Raw genomic sequence first — 16,772 nt, forward strand, 5'->3', positions numbered from 1 at the left:
ACTTATGTGGTTTTAAGTTTTCAAGTAGACGTGTTAAAAAAATATATACAAATAAAAAGTAAAGTTAATTTAAATAATATATTTTATTTAAATCAATTTTCTAAAATATTATCATTTCAAATATAGTCAATATAAAAATATTATTGAGATATTTTACATTCTATTTTTACACAAGCATCCAAAATCCAGTGTATGTTTTATGCTTATGGCATGTCTCAATTCAGATAGTAAATTTTCATCAGAAATACTGTATCTGGCCAGGCGTGGTGGCTTATGCCTGTAATCCCAGCACTTTGGGAGGCCAAGGCAGGTAGATCACAAGGTCAAGAGATCGAGACCATCCTGGTCAACATGGCGAAACCCCGTCTCTACTAAAACTATAAAAATTAGCCAGTCGTGGTGGCATGCGCCTGTACTCAGGAGGCTGAGGCAGGAGAATTGCTTGAACCCAGGAGGCGGAGGTTGCGGTGAGCTGAGATCTCACCATTGCACTCCAGCCTGGGTAACAAGAGCAAAACTCTGTCTCAAAAAAAAAAAAAGAAATACTGTATCTGTACTTAGATTTCATAAAATTTACATTTTAAACAATGGATTCACTTCCCCAAGTTGTCCCAAACACCTTTTAAAATTTTCTAATAAATGAATTGAATATGATTTATTTATATATGAATTTAAATTAATTTAAGGTAATTAAAATTTAAAACTCAGTTCCTGAGGTGCTAGCCACGTTTCCAGTACTAATAGTTGCATGTTGCTAGTAGCTACTATGTTGGACAGTACAGGCCTATATAATCACAAATCGTACAGCTAGTACACCATTCATGAAATTTGTAACGCTGGAAAAGCACTGGCATCACTCTTTAAATAACTCAATTTGAATAAAGTAAATACAGATTAATTTCTCTATAGTTATACAATATTATTAAAATTTGAGAAAAATGAAACCTATTCAACTGTTTTGAAACTCCAAGAGTTTGGAACTATCAAAGGCCAGCCCTCCACCAATTTATAAAGCTACAGGCATAGCCATTTGTCCTGAAAATTCAGACACACAATGTTCTACCTAATAGGAAAATCAATTCAAATATCAACAAGTATGAAGAGAAAAAGTGAGGTTGAGTTGACAGGAATTTTTTTCAAAGATATGTTAAAAGAACAATAAAATGCTAAAAGCACAAAGTATTGCAAGTGAAATGAAAATAGCATAAAGAAAACTATGAACAAAATTACACATCAAAACCTGAAATAAAATCTTTGATCCACACAGAAGAAAATAGGTTAAAGTAGATAAATATAGCAGTGAATAAAAGCTGTTATTACATGGCAATATAAAAACTCTGGAATCACTAGGAAAGCTGGATCCTAGGCATGCAAGAGGGAGAGAGAGAGAAAGAGAGATTTGGAAATAACTATTGTAATCCCCGACAGTTACCATATGTAATAAAATGGAGTTGAAAAGATTTCATGTCAATTCCTAAGTCATTGACTTCTTAATTATACAATTTCTGTGTGACAGCAACATGAGCAGTAATTACCACTCTAAAAGGTGGAAGCAAATGCTTCCCAAATTGGATCATGTGGTAATCCTGGCGTGCAAGGAAATTAAAAGAAATTGTCTTTTTCTTTCAGCAGTTTAGAAGTAACTCTAAACCTTACTAAAGCAAGACTACATATTCATCTTGAAGATTTATTGTTTAAAGGAGGTAAAGATATATCAGTACTAAAATCAATGCAACCGTGACCCAAAGAACCATCACCAACGGAGGCATTTTAACATCTTTCAATTTCAGCTCTTTTCTGTCAAACTTTCCTAGTTCTACTTAATGTCTTGAGGCCCAAGGAAGTTTGGGTTCAGTAGTTATCCCAGACTCATCTCAAGCAGCCTCTCTGATGACTAGACTTTATTGCCCTTCCTCCAACCACAGGCTGGGTGGCCCTCCTATAAGCTCTCAGTCTCCACTGTGGTACTTATGCATTAGTCTAATTTCCTGCTTGCTTATTTATCTCTACCAATGAATTATGAGTGTTTGAGAACATACACTACATTTTATTTGCCTTTTCATCTTCAGTACCTAAAATGGTATCTGAACCATAACAAGACACTCACAGAATTAATGAATGAGTGAATTAATAAAAAATCAAATATAAGTGTTCACATCAATGTTTTTATAACCTAGAAAAAATGATAGTAATATGACAGGCAAGGAGAAAGAAGACTTTTTTTCTTTTAAACAGATATTCTAGAAAGTCCTATAAATTGGTTACATTCACAGAGAGGCTGAGATACAAAAGATTAAAACTTAGCTGCTTATCCTTATCCACCATGTCAATAATATAACGATATCTTCACCAATTATTAAAAAAAAAAATCTGCATGCTTATTTCCGAATACATATCTTACAATTCGATTTAGCCTCCTGAACTGAATATACTACTGAGAATTCACTTATAATTGGCTGTTTAAAACTAATAATTAATATGTCTCTTTAAACATTTTGATAGAACATTGTCTTTACCATCAAACATGTACCACAGTATAAAAACCTACTTGCTTTAAAAAAGAAAAAAACTACGAAACATGATCAACATAAATGTACTGTAGTGAGAATTATGCTATAATATTAAGTCTCCAACTGTTTTCCAAGAGTCTAAGGCAGTAATGAGAATTTCTTTCAACAAGGCTATAATTTAATTTTTTCCAGGGAAATATTTTTAATGGGATTACTGACCGTTTTAACATTCTTGAAAAGAAAATGAATCCCATAAGCATTCTGGTGTATAACTATTATAAAAATAAATAGAACAGTCAATCAGTGGAAATGGTAATGGACTTGAGAAACTAAACTTTTAAAGAAATGTGCATAAGTATGCATGGCGATAACCACTTTAACAGAGAAAAGGCTCAGTGTATATCAATAAAACAACTAAACACAGTGAGACTAATGAATGGCCTGGAATGGAGCAGGGGAAACAGCAATTTTGGAAATATAGCTTTAATGTCTTTCTTAAACAGAACTGACCACATTTACCTTGATCAATTCTGCTGGCTATCACTCAACTCTTAAGCCCGTTCCTAAGTCCTGGTTTCTCAGAAGGTATTTACATGTTTCAAGGGAAAAAGAGGACACTTACTGATTTAAGACACATTTTCACACTCACAACTGTCTGTGCTTTAAGAGGAATTTTTTCAGGTCATTAGTTTATAATGTGCACTAGAGCCTAGGGATATTTTGAAAGGAAAAAAAAAAACTAGTGTGCTTAGAAGATGCAGTTTACGTAACTTGGATCATCATTTACTTCAGCTCAATTTGGGGTCCAAAACTGAACCAAAAATGAAGTTATCACATCTGCAACAGTTTCTTTCTCAGCATGCAATGATCATACTGGAATCTAAAAGCAGAATAAGACCCCTTTTCACAAAAGTAGATGTATTATAACCCCCTAAATATATCAAAGTCCTTGCAAGAAGTTTTTATTCTTATAGGATACAAAAATAAAGTCAGCCTTGCAAATAATTTCCAAAATAATATGAATTATCAAAATGTCATTAGCATACCAAAATTCATTAATTCTGCCAATCTTACCCCTATTCCCACCACCCCACCACAGCCATTCATACTGCTATGTTTGGGTCCAGAAAACACAAACTAAATCATTAAGTCTCAAACAAAGCAAGTATCTTCCTAAACCCAGGCTCATAGACTAAAAAATAATTTGGTCATTCTCAATATTGATTTGATCTACATATCATGTCAAAACAGATCATTCACAGGAAGCCCCAAAGTTAATAACCAGTTCCTAAATTTTTCATTTCCATTAAGTGTAAACAAAAACCACCACATCTATGTTTTTTAAGTGTAAACAAAACAGATATATTCTATCTCACCTGATAAAAGAAACAGATAAGAATTACTTTTTCTTTTTCTTTTTTTTTTTTTTTTTGAGATGGAGTTTCACTTTTGTTGCCCAGGCTGGAGTGCAATGGCACGATCTCGGCTGACCACAACCTCCCCCTCCTGGGCTCAAGTAGTTCTCCTACCTCAGCCTCTCCAGTAGCTGGGATTACAGGCATGCACCACCACACCAGGCTTTTTTTGTACTTTTAGTAGAGACGAGGTTTCTCTGTCTTGGTCAGGCTGGTCTCGAACTCCCAACCTCAGGTGATCCACCTGCCTCAATCTCCCAAAGTGCTGGGATTACAGGTGTGAGCCACCGCACCCAGCGAGGTAAGAATCGCTTTTTCTTTTCTTCATTATAATTACTACCCTTCCTTTACATTTCTTTAGGACACATGAATCATTACACAAATCATGAAGTCAGGTATTTTCAGAATGTCATGACCTCGGAGATTATGACACTCCGTGTTCTCACCCTTGGGTACACATTAGAAGCACCAGAGGAGGTTTTATAAAATACGAATTCCTTGATCCTAGCTGAGCTTTAGAGTGGGCTCTGATGTCAATATGTTCTAAAAGCAAGTCAGGTGAGTCTAATGTGTAGCTAGGTAGAGAACCAGTGATCTCAAAAATGTGGATCAATGACCCAGAAAGGATCAAGGTTGAGAGCAAGCCGATGGCAATCTGAAGCAGAACCTAGAAGGAAGATAACAACACAGATGCCTAGGGGGCCACTGAAATGAATGAAGCAGACAATGTAAGCAGACATTTTTAGATTGTGTGAGTGCCAGAGAGCATGACAAACTAACAGCACATGGGGCAAGGGCTCCTGAGCTCTAGCTGATATTGGCACGAGGAAGAAACAGATCTTCTCACTGGATCCCTTGTAAAATTACCCAACTGTCAAATGTTGGCTCAGTTAATAAACACTATCACTGAATGAGGGAAACAAATGAAATTTGCAACTAATGAAAAACACAACATGGGTTTGGCCTTATCACATTCAGTCTAAAGGGTTGTTTCCATTCTAGAGAAACCACAACAGCAGCAGCAGCAGCAGCAGCATCACAACAGTAATACCAATACCTAACATTCAGTAAGTAATTATCATGTTTTAGTCACTACACCAGGAGTTTCACATGAATTATCTCAATTAACCTTTCTCAACCTTTGAGAGGAGTACTATTATTATTCCCCTTTTATTCAAAACTGCCCCTCCCCACGGTCACATGGCCAGTAAGCAGTGATCCCAGGATCCAGAAGTGTACAGTGTAATTCCATAATCTATTCTATGCTATTTCTCTTCAAACTTTTTTAAAATAGGCTTTTAACAACCTCCACTCTTTGCATCTGGATTTCTTAAAAAACAAAAGGATAATACTAAATGATTTCTCAAGTCATTTTTAGTTATAAGATTCTGTGGCTCTGATACCATCACACAATGCTCATCAGTAACATTAGGGCATCAGTCACAAATGCCCTAGTAATAATTTCCTGATCACAGGAATGGAATGAATGCTCACTAAATAGTCTTTCTCAATAGGCAATAGAAACATAAACTTATGATAAAATTATTTATTGCTGCAGAAAGTTTATTTCTCCATTTTACCTTGTGAAAGATTAGTAAAAGTGTCCAGAAATTCTTCATCATATGTTTGCTCGTGACAATTAAGGAATTTATCCGAGACTTCTTTGATTAATTGATCTTCATCCATTATTTCCAATCCTGACATTCCTATTCAGGAGGCCACAGTATCTACAAGACAGAAAAATACAAGCTAGACAGAATCAGGCAGTACCGGCCCCTCTGAAAATACCCTGAATGGGTAGGTTGAAAAATCCCAAGGCTCCAAAAGGAAGATCAAGGTAGTTACTAGAGCAATGATCTATAGTTCAAGAGACGAGAGTTTTATTCATATCTTTGTTGCTAAATTGTTAACTATCACAATTTTATTTTTTGCTTCAGTCTTCTCATTACTATCTTCTTAATTCATAAGAATATTGTCACCTAATTACATAATTAGAAATTCAACGTCTTTCGAGGTAGGAGGAACTTTAAAGAGTACTCAACTAACTGCCCATCTAATGACAATAGCTAATACTTATTAGTGACTTATTTAGCAGTCACTGTGTGTCAGGTGCTGCTCTGAATAATTTTTTTGTTAACTATTATAACAATTCTAGATAAGGTCACAGAGCCAGTACATAGAAATGCCAGTTCAAGTAGTCTGATCCTAGAAACCACGCTTTTAAACACTTCACTATCTGTCTCTCTATTCATCAGGTGACCTCCCCTGTTTCCCTACTGTCACTGGTAAACAGTTGACTTGCCGTGCTTCAACACATCCAGGGACTGGTAACTCTGAACACTCCAAAAAAGCCTTTGGACAGCTCTATTAAAAACTTTTAAAATTAAGCCTAAATCTGTCTTTCTGTACCCTACCCCAGCTGGTTTCTGAGGCCCTGAGGTTGTACAGAAAATTTTCAGTCTTTCTTGTTCATGAAATCTTTTCAAATATTTGAACAAGGTTTCACTGTCCTTTGTCAATCTTCTCATTTCATTCACTGAAACAGTTTTATTTTTCAAAACCCAGCTCAGAATTCCATTTCTCTCTGAAGACTTTATCCTCCCATCTACTACGACAGGAGGAATTAATCTTAATATGTCTGTGCTGCTTCTGTACTAAGGTCTACTGTTAAATTTATCATGCTGTATTGGAAATAGTTGTGTACATTTCTGTGTTGTCCATTATACTCAGAGACATGAAAGGCAGAGTCCACATCTCTTCATCTTTGTATCCCAAATACTTGATAGCTCAGGATGTGGCATAGAGCTGGCAGTCAATCAATATTGAGCTAACATTACTCATCTGAGCAAGTACAACAGTCGAGTACTGCAAAAGCTGGCAAACCACTAAACTGTACTTGCCCAATTATTTCACCTGTGCCTTATATGACATGGTTTCAAGTCCTTAAATCCTCCTGATTAATCTATCAGGAAAAGACTTCACATTGCCTGCATCCCTTTATATATGCCATCCACAACTGAAGACAAGACTCTAGACTAACTCACATTCTCAATATTGCACTCTTGCTATATAGCTGGAGATCACATTCACATTGGAAGTGGCCATTCCACATTGTCATTCATTTAGCATAGTGCTAACTGAACACCTGTCAGCTAAGACACAATGCCTCAATCCAGGCACAGTTTGGACTTCATTTTCACTTATGATACTTCACCTTGTTAAACTCCATTCACTCTGTATGAAATATTCTTCTTACATAGCTTTGAAAAAACTGATTATCTACAGAAAGCAGACATGTAATTACCACCTAAGTAGTCAGTATAATACATGGGGTACCATAAAAAGTAGGGGTTTCTCCAATACTGTAAGGAAAGAAGAGCACTAAGCTTCCTTCTTTCTATCTGAAACAAGAGTAAACATCTGCTTGCTTTTTCTCCCACTTTTCCTTTATACATTTATCATTTTAAAAATGCAAATAGTGGCCAGGCGTGGTGGCTCACACCTGTAATCCCAGTACTTTGGGAGGCCAAAGCAGGCGGATCACGAGGTCAGGAGGAGTTTGAGACCAGTCTGGCCAACATAGTAAAACCCCATCTCTACTAAAAAATACAGAAAATTAGCTGGGTGTGGGGTTGTGCACCTGTAATCCCAGCTACTCTGGAGGCTGTGGCAGGAGAATCACGTGAACCCAGGAGACTGAGGTTGTAATGAGCCAGGATCATGCCATTGTACTCTAGCCCAGGGGACTGTGCAAGACTCCATCTCAAAAAAAATAAAATAAAATTTTACATATATATATAAAATATAGCATATTTTATGTTATTATATACAAAATTATAAAAACCTTTAAGTATCTCCTGATTCTGCCTATTCCCAGCCAAAAGAGGTAAATGCTGTCAACAGTCTGACTGTACTTTTAAACCTTTCCCTATAATGTTTATAGAGAATGATAGATTTTTTTTTCTAAAAATGGGAACATATTATATGTTATTCTTTACAGCTTTAATTTAGTAAGTTACCATGGATATAACACCACTTTACTATATGCAGATCTAGACTATTCTTTCAAACAGCTGCATAGTCACAGCCCAGCTCTGCCACTCACTGTGTGGCACTGGGCAAGTTACTTGACCTCTCTGGGTCTCTGGTTCCCCATATCTATAAAAAGGGATTATAACTATCCAGGCCTGTATTTCCTTAACCTCAATTCCGAAATACCAAAAAGCTCAGAAAAAAAAAAATTTTTCATAAGATAACGCCCAAATGCATTTGCAGGCAAGACTTGATTGAATTAACACGAGAGTGCCTATGGCTTTTATTCTACTCAGTGTTACTATTCATATATTTCCCTGCAGAAATACTAATGTGCTTGCATATAAGGTGCTTTCCCAGAATGAGCCTAGAGCTTTTGTATAATATATGGCACATGCACTGATTACTTTTCCAAACTCCAAGAAGTTCTGAATTCTGAAGCACGTCTGACACCAAGGGTTTAAATAAAGAAATGTGAAGCTACACATGCCTCACAAGATTACTATGAAAATGAAGTGAGTATGCATAGCATCTCAAAAAATGTCAGCCATGATGATGATGATGATGATGGATCAGTCTTAGTATTCTGTCCTCTGCCTACACAAAGACCTGTTATAACTGTGCCCACTCAACTTTGAAGGCAGTGATGTTACCTAAAGATAAATCAAGATAATTCCTCATGTATTACAACCCCAGGTAAAGCATGGAGTGGTAGAGGACTGAGTGAAAATTAAAAGTGGGTACCAACTTAAAACAAAGGAAATTGTTTCAAGCTATTTGTGTCGGAAAAACTTAGATATATGAAAAAGCATCGGTTATGGCTTATGCACATTTACCTGTAACACCACCAGAGTTTAGCAATGCAAAGCTGAATAAACTGTGTGTGTGTAGCTAAACAGTAAATAATGGTAAGTAAACTCAAAGGTGGCTATTATTTCACTACAGTAGGATGTATACTTAATTACAAGAATTTCAATGTCAATCTGCTTTTCCAGAATTGGAGCCCAGAAAAATTCCAACAGTTTATTTTATCAATCTCTTCTTTAAAATCATCTTTGATAAGTTACTTCAGCAAACAAATACCAAATAGATGCAGCCAGGTTGTGGTTTCCATTCCTGTAAACGTCTTCTCATAATGCTTTAAGAGTGTTAATAGAAATTCTTTTAAACTTCTTTTCCAGTTCTCAAATTGGCATATTTTGAGTATTATCCAATACATCTCAGTAGTACTAAAAGCAAACAATCAACAGATTGTGCCAGCACAAATTCAAAATCTTTGTAGACCTTTAATTTTATTTGTGTGGTTATCACAAAAAAGATGACGTGTTTTCATTGACTTTTTTTTGAGGATGGAGCTTCACTCTTGTTGTCCAGGCTGGAATGCAGTGGCACAATCTCGGCTCACTGCAACTTCCACCTCCTGGGTTCAAGCGATTCTCCTGCCTCAGTCTCCCAAGTAGCTGGGATTACAGGTGCCCACCACCACACCCAGCTAATTTTTTGTATTTTTAGTAGAAATGGGGTTTCATCATGTTGGGCAGGCTAGTCTTAAACTCCTGATCTTAGGTGATCCACCCACCTCTGCCTCCCAAAGTGCTGGGATTAAAGGCGAGAGCCACCGCGCCCAACCTTATTGACTTTTTAAAGGACTTTTGGAACATCCAGTTACACAATAACTGAATAATATCATTATTCAAAATTATCATTACTTGACGAGTTTAACAATACCCATCTTCAAATTTAGAACTTGCCTTTTCCATAAAAATACAAACCTAATATTAAAAGTCCCCAAGGACTGACAGAGCAGATAATCACTTATCAGACAGCCAAGTGGTTTATGCAAATCTTGGTGGTTTTCTAAAGGGAAGCAATGCTTTTTCAATTACCATTCACATACTTTTGTGTTTTTATTATGAAGTATTTTTCTAAAAGAAAAAGAGAGAGATAGAGACACTTGCCTTCATAACAGGATTGTTTTGGTTTGGTTTTTATGTTTTAAGGCTTTGAGATCCACATGAAAGACTCAGAACATCTTGTGATAAGTAAATGTATATAAATATCTGCTGGTAAATCAAAAGTAACACTTTCACAATTATGGCCCCCAGAAGGAAATATGGGGAGCATGCTTTGCTCCTTGGACTATTAAACTTCACTTGAAGACCCACAGTCCTGGTTAGGAATAGGGTTCACTTTTTATCAAGTTACTGATAGTGAGAAAAATCACATAAGCTCCCCAAAGTCTTGTTTTCTGCTATCAAATAATGAAACTAACCACCTAAGCTAGTTAATGTTATGTGCTCTCTGAAAGAACATTATTATGGAATACGGCACATGAAATTGTCACAACTGATTCAGCACATCTTTGATGTTTACCTTCAGATCCCTGCTTAATGAGCTTACTTAAACATAACGCAACTTTCAGAGACAAGAGTAGTAGACCTAAAAAAGCAAATCACTATAAGCTTGCCTCTCTGAAAGTGCACAGCCTGCTTTTTAACAGCACTAAGGGTTATATGTCTGCAAAACAAAGAGGGTGGGATTGTTAAAAACTGAGAGTCGTGCAGGTCTATCAAAGCCCACTTATTCAAAATTTTACTTTTCTTCTCAGTAAAAATCTACTGCTATGCTGAAAGGCAAGATGGGATATTATCAAATATTAGCACTTTGCCTAAGAAAATAAAGCCATCAACATTTGTACTTCAACATTTGCACAAGGTGTGTCCTTTCATATTTGTGTAAATGGTCAAATCTCCAAAAGATCAAACCGCATTCTAACTGCAGATCAAGCCTGCGCGGATGTGATTAGAACAGACCTAATAATATGAACTGATTTCTTCCTCCTTGACTGAATTACAACAATTTTGCATCCTCTAATTGTTTACATCTTTCAGATAATATCAAGAAGAAAGAAAATTATCCAATGAGAAATTCAGATTCTCTAACTTGAGAGCAAGCTGAAGGTAATCTAGCCCAATCATAGAGAATACATGAATATGGGAAAGAAAATTCAGGTGGGGTCTGTCAACTAATGACTCTATTGATGAACAGTAATGTGTGGTTCTCTCATCATAAATAGTAATGAGATGCTCCTGATAATGAACTTCAAGGCACATCTGAATCCTGTAGAAAATTAAGCACAAAGCAACAATCTTACCCTGGCAGGTGTACTCATGCCTCCATCTATACTCTGTACCAACGTGCAAAAGGCCAGAGGCTGAGCACATATTACACAGTTATTTTAGAGACCCACCAATACAAATGGGAAAACAAAGGAAGAGTCCAAAAGAATAAAGGGAAAGCAGAATATAAAACAAAACATCTCTTACAAAATAGAAAAGAACCTAAACTCCTTTATTGTTTTTCATCAGGATGAAATAAAAAACAACATACATTTCTAGCATCAAATATACACTGCACTTCAAGTTACGAGCTTTTATCAACAGCCTTTTCTAACATTTAAAAGGCACAGAACTCTTTATTATCACCAAAAAAGTTGGTAGTATAAGCATCTAGATTTCTATATATTATTAAATTCCCCTAGGTATAGCCCTTTGCAGTGAATATTAAAGGAAGTATTTGGAAGGAAGTAGGAAAGGTTTGGGAATTATTGTTGGCTACAAAGCTTTAAGAGAGAGATGAATTGTGTTCCATGCAGCAGTAATAGAAGTATGTCTTAATAGCTATCATTTCTCCTTGACAAATTCTCACCTAAAGGAGAAGGGAGCACAGCTATCCTAAAAACTGCACTTAATTTTTAAAATGTGGGTTCAGATTATAAACAAAGATACCACAAAGGATGCCTTAACAAAAACAGGTCTATGTCCTTCCCTAAAGAGACTTATGATTTACATTTTTTTTTTTTTTTTGAGACAGAGTTTTGCTGTTGTCACCCAGGCTGGAGTGCAGTGGCGCAGTCTCAGCTCACTGCAGCCTCCACCTCCTTGGTTCAAGCGATTCTCCTGCCTCAGCCTCCCAAGTAGCTGGGATTACAGGCGCATACCACCATACCTGACTAATTTTTGTAGTTTTAGTAGAGAGAGGGTTTCACCATGCAGCCTGGTCTCAAACTCTTAACCTCAAGTGATCTGCCCGCCTCAGCCTCCCAAAGTGCTGGGATTACCAGGCATGAGTCACTGTACCAGCTGTAATTTACATATTCTGTACAAGACTCCATTTTTGTAATAGCAATAACTCAGATTTTTATGTTATACTACACTTATGCAAGATGTTAACATTGCAGAAGGCTGGACCAAGGAATTATGGGAACTCCCTATATACCTCTTTGGAACCTCCTGTGAATTAACCCTGTGAATCTATAATTATTTTTTAGCTTAAAAAGGGGGAATGGAAACAGAGAAGAAGGATAAGCCAATTAAAACAAAAGATATTTAGGAAAAGAAAATTATCACTAAAAGTTTACCAAGAATGTTGGAATCAGCTGTGTTGTTCTCCCCTACAGAAAGCTCTGGGAGAGGGACTAATAGTAACCTATAAAATTATATGCATAAACAGAAACTTTCCTCTTGAAAAATTTGCTTCCCATCCCTGTTCATTCACCCAAGCTACTATAATAAGGTTTCTTTTTTTTTTTTATTTTCTTTTTTTTTTTTTGAGACAAAGTCTCGCTCTATCGCCAGGCTGGAGGGCAGTGGCACGATCCTGGCTCCCGGTAACTCCTGTTTTCCGGTTTCAAGCGATTCTCCTGCCTCAGCCTCCCGAGTAGCTGGGACTACAGGCACGCACCACCACACCCGGCTAACTTTTTGTACTTTTAGTAGAGATGGGGTTTCACCATGTTGGCCAGAATGGTCTTGATCTCTTGACCTCATCATCCGCCCGCCTTGGCCTCCCAAAGTGCTGGGATTACAGGCCACTGCACCCGGCCTGTGATGAGGTTTCTTGAGGCTATCATTCATTAAGCCCTTCTGTTCATCAGCAGATTTCATAAAATCCATTTTATTTTCCCAAATATACTCTTCCTCCTAGCTGTTCAAGTAAATCCAGAAATGTCTGCATTGACTCACTGAGGCAGGTCAACTAAGTATTAGATTGTTTTCAGTTACACAGTTATTAATTCTTTTAAAGAACCATGCAAACCAGTTAAGCTTGAACTCTCCCCACTCAGTACCTATCATTTTTAAAAAACGTATTAACTGTGTGCATGTAATCTGTAGGATATACTTATAAGATAAATCGCACAAAATCCATTTTTTGAAATCAGAAAGACTGCCTTTTCACTACCATTTTTGCTTCTTTGGCTTTTGTTTGTTTGTTTGTTTTTATGAATTTAGAGTTGTGTGGAATTACAAGTAAACTCCCTACCTTCACCCCCTAACAAAACAAAAGTATAAGCACACTAACTGACCTCTAAACATTTATCAAGAAAACTTTACCATACGCATATTTCAACCATGTCCAAAACTGATCTCCTAGATTCATAAATGCTATCAACTATATCCATGAGTTATGGACAGTAACAGCAAGTAATTCAGTGAACATTTTTTTCAAGATGCCTGATAAAACTGTGAATCCATAAAGCAGCAGGGTTTCTGAGTCAACTTGATAGCTCTATAATCACACAATATTTCGATCATAAAAGATTTATTAGCTCACATATAATCCCACCCTCGCATAAGATAACAATGTCCCACTAATGTTTGCTTTATCTACACTGCATACTATGACACAAAGGCATCCACCCTTAATTAAAGTTGTCCCCTTCTCTCCAACTTCCTGAGCCTGTTAGCCACCTGCACAGTGCACAGGCCTTTAAACAATACCAAGAAACCTACTCTAAAGCAAAACCCACACAGCTGGTTAGGAGCAGGTGTAAACCAACTGAACTAAATCACCTAGGAGTTCATTTCTAAGTGTTTCAAAATGTCAGATCTTGCAAATAAGATCAACCTTTATTTCACTTGGCATTCTCTTAAAAGAAGTAAGATTTTAGATTTGTTTCCCATCTATTTTGAATTCTAAATTCCTAAGACTGTGGAATAATAAATAAGCTGTAAGAGGTAATACAATGCTTCCGAACTTTCAATTTCACTCAATATTTTAATTTTGCCTCAATGTACAAAACATAACATAAACATGCACATACATATATACATAATTTCCTTTTGCCAATATGGTTTCCATACTCAAAGGCAGAAATTAAGAATCAGGCTAAGTGCAATAGCTCATGTCTGTAACCCCAGCACTTTGGAAGAACAAAGATCACTTTGGAGATCACTTTAGCCTAGTAGTTCAGGACCACCTGGGCAGTACAGTGAGACCTCATCTCTACAAAAAATTAAATAAGTAGCTGAGCATGGTGGTGTCCACCTGTGGTCCTAGCTACTCGGGAGGCTGAAGAGGGAGGATCACTTGAACCCAGAAGGTGGAGGCTGAGTTGAGACAAGATCATGCCATTGCACTCCAGCCTGGGCAACAGAGCAAGACCCTGTCTCCAAAAAAACAAACAAACAAAACAAACAAACAAAAAACAATCAAAAACTCATTTCCTTCTCTAAAAATAAAATATTTAAGTGAATTTTTTCTAGCACAGCATTGCAAAACTTTTTTTTATCCATTTTGTTTTCAAGCAAAGAATCCACCTTAAATCAAAGAGCATGAAGCTTTTATAGGAAGATACCAGTCATTCTGGTCAGGTGGCCATATCTAACTAATTGCTTTAAGTAAAAAATGTCAAGTCACTTGTCATGTTCTTCTCTTGACAATCCATCATTGTCAAGAGTGCTTCCTTCTATATATTTCCTCTTCCTTCCCTTTTTCTTTGCCAGTTTCAGTTGTGGCTCCTATTGTGGAATTCACTTAACAAGCCAAACATCTCCCTGTCCAACACAACTTATATTATTTCCTCAAAAATCTGCCACTTAGTAAAATAGTAATCATTGTCTATGCTTACCCTAATGCTCTGAAAAGTTGCCATTGACATTATTTCAAACACTTGTTAACTCACCGAGTGACAATAAGGTTTAAGCTGTTACTCCATTTATAAAATGAGGATGGAAACACTTGAAAGCTGCACAACATTTCTTGAAATGCACTGTCATGAGTTCACAGAACAGTGTTTCTCCTCTGTCTCCCTCCAACCCACCATGTCCACAGACCCTGCAGCTGTGTTACCCTTGTCAAGTTATGTAAACTTTCCTGACCCTGAGTAGTTTAAATGTAAAAATAGAGATTGGGCTTGAGGTTGGCTTCCATCTTTTTTTCCCAATTATGTTTCCTTGTTTGTCCAGTTACTATGCCAGGATATCCCATTATTAAGTATTTGGCTTTCCCATAAAATAAAGGTTGTTTCATTCTGTAATTACACTGACTTGTATTCTTTAACTTTGTATGGTTTTTTTTTTTTAATTTAGGGAAGGATAAATCAATATGCTCTTGTAGGAGATTCAAAATCTTGAATTTGATTTTGCCTCAAGGCTTAAAAATGGGTTGAGCAACTTATAACTGTGATTTCTTAATAAACTTTTAAGAAAAGCTGAAGGTGGGAAGAATGTAAGGCATGTTCATCTGCAACCAAAAGTTGCTTCATTCTACTATCGTATATGTTATTTAAGGCAGTGGTCCTCAACCTTTTTGGCACCAGAGACTAGTTTCATGGAAGACGTTTTCCACGGACCAGAGTGAGGGGGATGGTTTTGAGGCGAAACTGTTCTACCTGAGATCATCATGCATTAGATTCTCATAAGGAGCACGCAACCTAGCTCCCTCACATTCGCAGGTTACAATAGGGTTCGCACTCCTAGAATAATCTAATGGTACACAGCAGATCTGACAGGAGGCGGAGCTCAGGCAGTAATGCTTGCCCACCTGCGGCTCACCTCCTGTTGTGAAGCCCTGTTTCTAACAGACTGCTGATCCCTGTCCTCGGGCCCAGGGATTGGCAATCCCTGCTTTAAGGACAAGACCTATGTCTGATTTTTTTTCTAATTCTTCACATGGCTTTGTGTATAGTAGATACTCAATAAATCAGTTTACTATTTTATATTTAGTTTCAATGCTGAGGACTTTGGGAAATCAGGGACCTAGTATGAGATCACTGTAAGTCTAATGCTCTCCCAATGGTATAACAAGGACTTGAAGTCTTAAAACCCATTTTCAAACATGCTACTAATTTCTAGTCTCCTCAAGAGACAACTAACCCATTCAGCAACTAATTGCTATGCTAAAAATTGCATTTTTTTATGTTAGTAAAATCCAAAGGCTAAAACACATCTAAACCTACCCATGATTTCTATTTTTGCATTTCTTATTTTGTATTTACAATGGAGACATCCAATATATCAACTTTATGACAGTTGTCCTTATTGTTACTGTAATTTCAAGTATCTTATATATAACACATAAATAGTTTAGGGAAATAACCTAATATCCTTTTGCAGATTAAAAAAATCATCATGGTAGGAATTAGAAGAGATGATGATGCTTTTTTTAAGGATGGATCGACATTTCAAATGATGAGAATCAACCAAGCAATTGAGCTACACACATCTGTTTAAGAAAAAATCAACCCTGAAAATATGCACTAAAATTCCGCAAAAAAATTAAAGTAGTCACCCACACACCCACACACACACACACACACACACACACACACACACACACATATTTGATTGCATTTTAGGTTCTGGAGTACATGTAAAGAACATGCAGGATTGTTGCATATGTACATACATGGCAATGTAGTTTGCTGCCTCCATCCCTATCACCTATATCTGGCATTTCTCCCCATGTTATCCCTCCCTAAAGTAGTCACTTATACAAATAAATTTATAGCATCTCCATCATTAGGTAAGACTAT

At 36.7% G+C, this 16,772-nt stretch overlaps 1 protein-coding gene across 5 annotated transcripts in view; it reads right to left on the reverse strand.

The window, feature by feature from the left end:
• IFTAP (intraflagellar transport associated protein) overlaps positions 1 to 16,772 on the reverse strand; it is a 58,795-nt gene that overhangs the window by 36,768 nt on the left and 5,255 nt on the right. For 4 of the 5 annotated variants that reach the window (XM_017530484.1, XM_017530483.2, XM_017530486.2 and 1 more), the window contains exon 2: positions 5,506 to 5,652. In XM_017530484.1, the coding sequence (XP_017385973.1) occupies positions 5,506 to 5,629 (124 nt within the window). In that variant the 5' untranslated portion in view covers positions 5,630 to 5,652. Of the gene's footprint in view, positions 1 to 5,505; positions 5,653 to 10,413; positions 10,475 to 16,772 lie in introns of all 5 variants that reach the window. The other variant, XM_017530487.2, reaches the window with a different exon arrangement.

The sequence above is a fragment of the Cebus imitator genome, unplaced genomic scaffold (assembly GCF_001604975.1).
Source record: "Cebus imitator isolate Cc_AM_T3 unplaced genomic scaffold, Cebus_imitator-1.0 Scaffold66, whole genome shotgun sequence".
In the NCBI taxonomy this organism is placed as follows: Eukaryota; Metazoa; Chordata; class Mammalia; order Primates; family Cebidae; genus Cebus; species Cebus imitator.